This window comes from Pan paniscus, chromosome 1 (genome assembly GCF_029289425.2).
Source record: "Pan paniscus chromosome 1, NHGRI_mPanPan1-v2.0_pri, whole genome shotgun sequence".
NCBI classification, from domain to species: Eukaryota; Metazoa; Chordata; class Mammalia; order Primates; family Hominidae; genus Pan; species Pan paniscus.
In genome coordinates, this window is record NC_073249.2 from 186,305,315 (window position 1) to 186,315,372 (window position 10,058).

At 43.8% G+C, this 10,058-nt stretch overlaps 1 protein-coding gene across 9 annotated transcripts; it reads right to left on the bottom strand.

The window, feature by feature from the left end:
- Positions 1-1,030: 1,030 nt before the first annotated feature.
- On the bottom strand, positions 1,031-8,503 carry EXO5 (exonuclease 5). Of its 9 annotated transcripts, none has more exons than XM_063608414.1 (4): positions 7,736-8,503; positions 7,460-7,634; positions 7,295-7,352; positions 1,031-2,551 (listed from the first exon to the last, which is right to left on the bottom strand). In XM_063608414.1, exon 4 carries the CDS (start codon positions 2,519-2,521, stop codon positions 1,400-1,402), a length of 1,122 nt encoding a protein of 373 aa, XP_063464484.1. In that variant the 5' UTR covers positions 2,522-2,551; positions 7,295-7,352; positions 7,460-7,634; positions 7,736-8,503; the 3' UTR covers positions 1,031-1,399. The 9 variants fall into 9 exon arrangements, with proteins under 9 accessions (XP_063464484.1, XP_008966646.1, XP_054950762.1 ...); XM_008968398.4 differs by having other exon boundaries at positions 8,177-8,340; XM_055094787.2 differs by lacking the exon at positions 7,460-7,634 and having other exon boundaries at positions 8,208-8,389.
- Positions 8,504-10,058: the final 1,555 nt, after the last annotated feature.

The following is a 10,058-nucleotide window of genomic DNA, read 5'->3' on the forward strand; positions in this document are numbered from 1 at the left end:
TGCCCTCCCCATGCATTGACTTCTGCAAATTCTCCAGTAGTGTCACCACAAGCAAGTCCTTATCTTCCAGGTGACGTCCGTATCATTCCTTCCTCTAGCTTCTTTGATGATGTTTGTAGTTAAGAGCTCCACTGCCTTCTAAGATGCTTGGGATTCCTCTCCACTACCTTTACATTTTCCTTTAAATGTTATTTTTCACCTTATAAAAAGGGTATCATGCTGTATGTAATTTTCAGGACTTTTTTCACCGAATGTTGTGCTGCTAATATTCATGCATATTGTTTTATGTCACTGTAGCTCATTTGTTTTGGCTACTGTACATTTTCCACTCTTCTGCTGATGGGCACCTGGGTAGCTTCTAGGCTTTTGCTATTGTGAAAGTGCTACAAAGTATATTCATGTTCACATTTTCTATTGCACATGTAGGTTTCTTCAAGCATATACCCAGGAGTGCTACTGCTGGATTGCAATATGTGAATGTTACATGTTACTTCATGTATTATTTTTCTTTCTTTTTTTTTTTTTAAGACAGAGTCTCACTCTGTTGCCCAGGCTGGAGTGCAATGGCATGATCTCAGCTCACTGTAACCTCTGCCTCTGAGGTTCAAGCTATTCTCCTCTCTCAGCCTCCCAAGTAGCTGGGACTACAGGCGCATGCCACCACCCCAGGCTAATTTTTGTATTTTTAGTAGAGACGGGCTTTCACCGTATTGGTCAGGTTGCTCTTGAACTCCTGAGCTCAGGTGATCCACCCATCTCAGCTTCCCAAAGTGCTGGGATTACAGGCATGTGCCACCGCACCCAGCCATGTATTATGTTTTTCATATCTAATATTTATGACTTCCTGTTTCTACTTCATCTTCCCTTGTCTCTTTGAGAATATTTATTGTTTATGTTTTGGTCTGCTCATTCTGATTCCAAAATATGTTTATGTATATATTTAAAGGCTTGGAATAACACGTACACAACTATATATGGTGGTCATCTTTGAAGGACTGCAGTTATGAAAAAACCATCAGTTCAACTGTCCTGGACAGCATTTCATTTTATTATGTAACTGTAGAAAGCCTAGATCAAGATAAAAATAGGGATGACTTATCAGAAACTGAAGAATTTTCTTAGGAAAGCAAAGTTTACTGAAGGATACCTTCATTCCAGCCATGATGAGCATCTGTCTTCTCAGGCAATCATGATGAAGCTCCAGGGACAGTATAACCCATCTCTTCCACTCATCCCTGAGCCTTGGTCCTGGACTGAATGTGGTTAGAGGTTGTGGAAATAAAAAAAAGAACCAAAATAAGAACACTCTCCATAAAAGCCAAGCCCAGAGACTGGTCCTCTTTTGCTTAGGTACAGCAGGAGCAGGAAGGATCAACATTCTTGAAAGCATACCTTCTATTCATTTGGCTTTTTTGACTTGGGGCGCCAGTGTAGAGCTGAGCACTCCACTGCCCTTTCTCCACTCACAAATGTCTGCATAGGTACACGTCCGGCACTTCCAAGCCTCCTCCACATCAACTCCCTGGGGCTCTCGGTGGCCCATCCAGTAGGCCACATAATGCTGCACCTTGGCTCTCACCTCCTTCTCTTCAAAGGCTACAATCTCAGTACCCAGCACAGTGGCAGTCTCTTGGTGGATATACTCAATCTTCAAGATATCAATAACTGGGAGGTCTGACAGTGTTAGAGACAAGAAGACCAGTTCCATGAGGTCACCCAAAGACTTCACAGAGAAGCCTCCCTGCCGGGCATGCCTCAGCACTGATGGCCCCAGTGGCTTTTCTGGACACAACTTTGTGTGGTGGATTAGGCTAGCAGGGGTCACTTTTCCTTGTACCATGGCATCAAAGATATATTTGTATAGGCTGACTTGAAAACAGTCTTTCTTCTTCTGAGCTTCCAGAGGGAGCATAGGGCGCCTGCGTGTCTTGAGTTCCGCCAGCTCCAGTTCCCCCTTGGCTGTATAGTGCAGCTCATCAATCACTCCAACAAGAAGTACACCCTCCACTTCCCCAAACACTGGAAACTCTCTGATGTGCCCTTCTGACTGCAGGGTAGGAATCAGCAAAAGTATGTTCAGAAACTTAATTGCCCAAGCATCTTCTTTAGTGGTGACTGGGACAGTCACAAGATCATGAAGTTCTAGTTCTCTAGCTAGGTGTATGCTGGCACCAGTGTCCAACACAGCTGCCTTCTCAGGTGCCAAGAAACCAGGAAGCTCCTTCCCATATGCTGTTTGCAGTTCACACCAGTTCTGAGTAGCCAGGTCAGTGACATATAAATATTTAAGGTAGAATCTCTCCATGGGTGATAAGATATCCAATCCTCTTTTCCAGTTTTGTAAGCTTATGGGTTTGTCATCCTTCCCAAGGGATTCAGAAGATGGGCCAGGCGTGTTAACTAAAGCCTTTGACTCTTGGGCATCTTCTAGGTCCAGAAACTCCAGGAACTCTGAGTCACTCAAGTCTGAGAACCCTGAGGCTTCTGCTGACACTGTCTCCTCTTCTCTTGTCTCTGCCATGGCACAGCTCTGGATTGGGCTAGAAGGGCCCTGCATAACATGTTAAAGAAATGCATTGTTCAAATAAAAACGTTCTCAAAAGCACTTTCAAATTTCAGTGAGATAAAAACAAAATTATGACAAATTATTTATTTACATTCTTTTAAAAAGCCAGTTTATTTATGACCAATTAGTAATGCCTTAGAGTTATAGTCCAGGTACGTATTGCTATAGGGCTCCTTATATATATCCATATATATCTCTTGGCAGAATTTTTTTTTTTTTTTTTTTTTTTTGAGACGGAGTCTCGCTCTTTCACCCAGGCTGGAGTGCAGTTGCGCGATCTCGGCTCACTGCAAGCTCTGCCTCCCGGGTTCATGCCATTCTCCTGCCTCAGCCTCCCGAGTAGCTGGGACTACAGGCGCCTGCCACCATGCCTAGCTAATTTTTTGTATTTTTAGTAGAGACGGGGTTTCACTGTGTTAGCCAGGATGGTCTCGATCTCCTGACCTCATGATCCACCCACTTTAGCCTCCCAAAGTGCTGGGATTACAGGCATGAGCCACTGCAGAATTTTTTAAGTGGAAAAATAGTTTTATTCCCGGATCTTCCACTAACATACTGTGTGTGACTTTAAGCAAATCACCTTTCTTGGCCTCAGTTTCTTCAGATTTAAAAAGAGCTTTGAGGCCGGGCGGGTGGCTCACGCCTGTAATCCCAGCACTTTGGGAGGCTGAGGTGGGCAGATCACTTGAGGTCAGGAGTTCAAGACCAGCCTGGCTAACATGGTGAAACCCCATCTCTACTAAAAATACAAAAATTAGCCAGGTATGGTGGCACATACCTGTATTCCCAGCTACTCAGGAGGCTGAGGCAGCAGAATTGCTTGAACAGGGAGATGGAAGTTGCAGTGAGCTGAGACTGCACCACTGCATTCCAGCCTGGGTGACAGAGCAAGATTCTGTCTCAAGAAAAAGAAAAAAAAAAAAAAAAGGAGATTTGAGGTTTGCCTTTTCTGCTTCAAAATTCTATTGACTTGAAAGAGTATTTCATTATTTTAAGTGAATATACATCTTTGTAAATGTAGGAACAATGTTTGAGAAGTTTACCATGGGCCACTTTCTACAATTTCCTTGATACAAAGTCCTTGACGAGCAAAATGAATCTCAACTACAAACTGTTCCTTGAGAAAAAGGAGCTCTGCAATAACTGTTTTTAAATGCAGTTCAAGGAACCTAGTATGGCAAAATTCAAAGATCAACTATATATAAATACAAATAAATATAGTCTAACACAAATTAATGCATGAAATAATAAGAGGATGTTACAGCGACACATGGAAATTAGTAGCTTGACTTCATAAATTATCCTCTTAATATTATAGAAATTGGTGTCTGTCACTAAACTGGAGTTTCCCATTAGGTTTATTTTCTCCCTCCACAAGAAACTAGCTTATAATGGGAAAAAAATCTGCCTATTACAGCATTATTAAAAACTCAAAATTTACGGCTATAATAGAGAATATTTATTGTGCGGTTATTTTTTGTGTGCCAGACACTGAGCCACGTGTTTTACATCCAATATCTCACTACCCTACTGTGGGATGGGGATGGGTACTGTACTCCTTTTTTCTTTCAACTTTTTACTATAAAGATTTTCAAGGCCGGGTACAGTGGCTAAAGCCTGTAATCTCGGCACTTTGGGAGGCCGAGGCAGGTGGATCACCTGGGGTCGGGAGTTTGAGACCAGCCTGGCCAGCATGGTGAAACTAAAAATACACCTCATGGTGAAACTAAAAATACAAAAAATTAGCCGGGTGTGGTGGCAGGCACCTGTAATCCTAGCTACTCGGGAGGCTGAGGCAGGAAAATCGCTTGAACCTAGGAAGTGGAGGTTGCAGTGAGCTGAGATAACACCACTGCACTCCAGCCTGGGTGACAGAGTGAAGACTCCATCTCAAAAAAAAAAAATTTTTCAAAGATACAGAGAAGTAGAAAGAATAAAACAACAAACACCCATGTCCACACCATGTAGATGAACAACTGTTGACATTTTGCTGTATTTACTTCTTGTGTGTGTACTTTTTTGTTTTGGCTGAACTATTTTAAAGTAAACTACAGATAGCATAACACTTTAAAATCTAAATGTTTCAGCATACATTTCCAAATGGCATTCTTCTTCATAACCACAATACTGTCTTCCAAATGACATTCTCCTCATAACTACATTATCACATCTGACAAAATTAGTAATTCCTTCACATTCCAGTTCATATATAAATTTCCCCAACTGTCCTCAAAATGTCCTAGATAGCTTTTCTTTAATCCAGGAAACAAAGACCACACATTATGTTTGATTGTTTTGTCTTTCAAGTATTTTTTAATCTTAAGAAACTGGGCGGCCAAGCGCAGTGGTTCACGCTTGTAATCCAGCACTTTGGGAGGCCAAGGCGGGCGGATCATGAGGTCAGGAGATCGAGACCATCCTGACTAACACGGTGAAACCCCGTCTCTACTAAAAGTACAAAAAATTAGCTGGGCTTGGTGGCGGGCGCCTATAGTCCGAGCTACTTGGGAGGCTGAGGCAGGAGAATGGCGTGAACCCAGGAGGCAGAGCGTGCAGTGAGCTGAGATCGCACCACTGTGCTCCAGCCTGGGCAACAGAGCGAGACTCCATCTCAAAAAAAAAAAGAAAAAAAAGAAAAAAGAAACTAGGCAAATTATCTTATGAAGATACTCTTTTTAAGCCTTCCTTCTAACCCCACATATCTAACCTGCATAGAGAGTAAGCAAAACAAGATACAACCAGTCCATTAGTGTTTGACTTTGAGTGCCAGGAAAATAAATAATTTGACATAGAATTTAAGCTGATAGAGATAGCTATGAACCAAATGTCCCCTTCTTGCTATTCTAATAAGCAGTGAAATAAGGTGAATGCACCAACTCCTATGTCAAAGCGTAAGAAGTGATGCCCTGAAAACGTCATAAATATCAGTTGTGGTTGTGTTTAACTGATTTTTAAACAGTCTAAATGTCACTAATGAAAGAAAACATAGATAGCTAGAAGAAAAGTTATCTGCAGTGAATAAAAATAATACAATAGTAAGACTTTTGCTTATAGAGTATCCTACAACATTATTGCTTTACAGGATATTTCAATAGTAACAAAATACAGAAGCTGTGCATTTACACAAGTGTTATAAACTGTCAATGTGCTTTAAATAATTTCAAGAAACTTTATTTCAACTATGAAGTCTCTGAAAATTGGAAAGAATATTTACCCTTCACCAAGAAACTAAAGTTAAAGGGCATTTAGTTTTTATTTTATTTTATTTTATTTTTTGAGACAGAGTCTCACTCTTTCACCCAGGCTGGAGTGCAGTGGCGGGATCTCAGCTCACTGCAAGCTCTGCCTCCCGGGTTCACGCCATTCTCCTGCCTCAGCCTCCCGAGTAGCTGGGACTACAGGCACCCGCCACCGCGCCCGGCTAATTTTTGTATTTTTTAGTAGAGACGGGTTTCATCGTGTTAGCCAGGATGGTCTCGATCTCCTGACCTCGTGATGCACCCGCCTCGGCCTCCCAAAGTGCTGGGATTACAGGCGTGAGCCACCGCACCCAGCCCTAAAGGGCATTTATAACACATATGCTATGAGGTATTTGTGAGGGTGAGGGGGAACTCCAAGTCCAAATCAATAACCTTAAAATATTTTATTTCAAATATCTAGACCTGGCTGTCCAATATGGTAGCCATTAGTAGCCACTAGCCATATGTGGCTACTTAAATTTAAATTAATTAAAATAAAATAAAATTCACATCTCAGTTGCACTAGCCATATATTAAGTGCTCAGTAGCTACATCTGGCTGGTGGATACAGATAAGGCACAGATACAGAACATTCCCTGATCACAGAAAGCTCTACTGAACAGCATAGAGTTAGACTATTTCCTGTGTACACATTAACTCCCCAAAGAGAGAGGAAGCTCCTGAAATGTATGGAGTTCCTACTTGTTTTACATACAACATTGAGAACAGGTAGTTCTAAACAGGGAAGTGAAATGTCTTTTGGAGAAGATACAAAGCAGGGCATTCTCTGTGAAAGTATTCACCTATAAGAATAAGACAGTACACTAGGGATGGATAACTGATGCTCAGATGTGTCTGGGACTTTCCTACGCAGAAAAGAATCCAGAAGAGAGCATAATGCAGTGCATTGTGTCCCAAATTGTAGTTTGTATGTCTGACACGAGACGATTTTACATAGCACATGGACCAACATTTTTAGATATACCTTAGAATAACTATACTGTTATTGGAGCAGCCATCAAATGGCTAATTTCACAGATATTGTTTCTTAGGACAAGTTTGATTTTTGTAAAAAAAAAAAAGTAAGTAAAAACATAGAATAATACAGGTAGTACACAGGTATGGCAAAATTGTTAGGTAGTAAGTGAATGGGATGCTGGGAAACAGCATAATGCCAAGAGTCTGGGAGTCCTACAGATATGGATTCTGAACCTAATCCTGAGTAGTTCGGTAGCATTTAGTAGTATGCTACTTGCCTTTTGAGTAAGCTTGGACAAGGTTCTAGTTTTCCTGAAGTTACTGACACATCTTTAAAATACCTACTAACCCTACTGAGCTATCCGACCATTGAGTGATAACATATAGTACACATATTAGCACTCGATGAAGATAGATCTCCTTCTTTTTCCCCAAGGAAGAGATGAGAGAGTGTATCGATTCCCCCTGACAAAGGAGATGAAACTTTAGAAGAGAAGAAACTCCTATTCACCTGTGACTTCGTTGATCTTCCTCCTCATAGGGAAGGCCAGAATGCTGAAATGACAAGGCTAGGGAAGAGAAAGAAGTTCTGAAAGACCAGGTCTGCATTAAAGAACCTAAATTAGCAACTTAGGTCCTTGCTATGGTAGAACCGGAACTTCTGGTCCTTTCTTACCTGACCATTCCCTCACGTTGGGTGTTTTCTCCTCTCAGATTGACACTGCACAGACTGTTACCCACCCCAGATCCTAGGTTACATAACGCTCGCCTCTCTCCTGGGGCAAACTCTCTCCATGATTTCTTCGTTACCCCGTACTCTAGATGCAATGACTTGATCCAATCCCTGCTCCCTGAAAGTAAAAGGGTCAAACATAACCAAGGTCCCCAAGGAGCTCCGAGATCAGTTCCCTCTTCCAGCTCCATTCTCAACCCAGCAGCTCAAGCAAGAGACCTTATGACAGCGGCTCTTTCTCTCTGATGGGTTACTGCCTTCTGCAGAATTGCCGATGGCAACATCCTGACTTGTTCAGTGCGGCCCGGACTTGTGGGCTCCGCGGGCGTTTGTCTTCAGGGAAGATCTTTCCTCTGGCCCTAAAGCACTGTCTCCCAGGGAGTGCCATGCATGCCCTAAAGTGTACTGAGCACTTCCTACAGTTCTGGCAGAGCCAGGAATGAGAACAGGGAGCCGTCCACCTCGGGAAGGAGTCCCGGCCAACAGCACTGTGTTCCGAGGGCGAAGGTCCAGAACGGGAACCCGGCCTGTGAGGGGGGACGAGACGAGCCGCTTCCCGGGAGCCGCGCCCACCAAGGGAGGGAGACGCGGCGATCGCAGGGACAGAACCCTAAGCTCCGAAACGCAGCCTCCCAGCCCATTCTCCGGCCTTCCCCTAACCTCTGATACTCCTCCGAACCTCGGACTCCACCTGGTTTCGCCGCGGCCTCGGAGCTGCTCCCGGACGCTCCCGGCGAGGAGACTGAGGAAGCCGGGCAGAGCGCGCTGCCGGAGCGGACTACACAGTCGGCCCGCCACTCGCAAAAAAGCCGCCCAGAGCCCAGTCCCAGAGTGCCCCGCGGCTGCCCACGGACCGCCTTCCCAGAGGCCCTCGCGGCGCCGCTTACCTCGCGAGGCTGCGGCTGGGGCAGAAATCCGTCTCTGTGGGCGGAGGAGGGTGCTGCTTATGCGAGAGCAGGTTTTGGGAGCTCACTAAAGCAGGTCAGTCCCTCTGTTTGCGCCGTTGTCTGTGGGTCGTTTAATTCCGGGCGCAGCTGACCTGTAACTTCCCTCACTGGCGAGGTCTCCCAGTTACCACCGGGACAGTCCGAGCAAGGTCTGGGCCCCTCGCTGCCCCCGGTGAAGTGCCGCGTCTCCGCTTGGCCATCCGTGGATTCAGCATCCCCACCTTAGCACCTCCCGCCGGCTTTTCCATTGAGAGCAAAACCACGAACTCACTTTTGAGAGATGCTGGCGCTCCCCTCATCAATATTTCTTTTTTTTTTTTTCTGTTTGCTTACTTTTAACTAACCTTTTATTGATAAATATAACACAATTTTATTCTGAAATATAAAGCAAAGATAAGTATAATTATTATGAACAGCCAAGTCATTAGAGCAAAAAAAGAATAGTGTCAGGTTCTTCACAGATACACTTCCTGAGAAAACCACTAGCCCGACTTTTATAACACTTCGCTTTTCTTATTTATATTTATTTATTTATTTATTTTACCAAAAGCAGATACTTGACTCTTTGCTTTTCTTTACGGTTTATCACGCATACTTGAAAACTGGATTTATGACAAAGGTGGCATCATACAGCCATGGAGAAAAGATGGTCTATTCAGTGAAGGTTCTATGACAATATGAAGGCCGGGCACGGTGGCTCACACCTGTAATCCCAGCACTTTGGGAGGCTGAGGTGGGCGGATCACGAGGTTAAGAGATCGAGGCCATCCTGGCCAACATGGTGAAACCCTGTCTCTACTAAAAAGTACAAAAATTAGCTGGGTGTGGTGGCACACACCTGTAGTCCCAGCTACTCAGGAGGCTGAAGCAGGAGAATCGCTTGAACCGGGAGGCGGAGGTTGCAGTGAGCGGAGATCACACCACTGCACTTCAGCCTGGGCAACAGAGGGAGACTCCGTCTCAAACAAACAAACAAACAAACAAAAAAACAAAACAGAAAACAGGACCTCTATCTCTCATTTCATCACAAAAATCAATTCCAGCTGGATTAAGACCTAAATGTGAAATCCTAAACTATAAAGCCTTCAGAATATAATATAGGAAAATATCTTTGGACTTAAGAATAGGTAAATATTTTAAAACAAAAATAGAAAAACATTAAATTGGCCAGGCATGGTGGCTCACGCCTGTAATACCAACACTTTGGGAGGCCCAGGTAGGCGGATCACTTGAGGTCAGGAGTTGAGACCAGCCTGGCCAACATAGTGAAACCCTGTTTCTAGTAAAAATACAAAAAATTAGCCAAGTGTGGTGGCAGGTGCCTGTAATCTCAGCTACTTGGGAGGCTGAGGCAGGAGAACCACTTGAACCTGGGAGGCGGAGTTTGCAGTGAGCCGACATCAGGCCACTGCACTCCAGCCTGGGTGATAGAGTGAGACTCTGTCTCAAAAAAAAAGGAAAAAAAGAAAGAGAAAAAAGGAAAGAAAAAGAAAGAAAGAGAAAGAAAGAAAAGAAAAGAAAGAAAGAGAAACATTAAATTAAGACAACTACAGGCTGAGTGCAGTGGCTCACACACCTGTAATCCTAGAACTCTG

Excerpts from the sequence above, each read along its gene's own strand:
- EXO5 (XM_063608414.1), bottom strand. The coding sequence starts at position 2,521 with ATGGCAGAGACAAGAGAAGAGGAGACAGTGTCAGCAGAAGCCTCAGGG.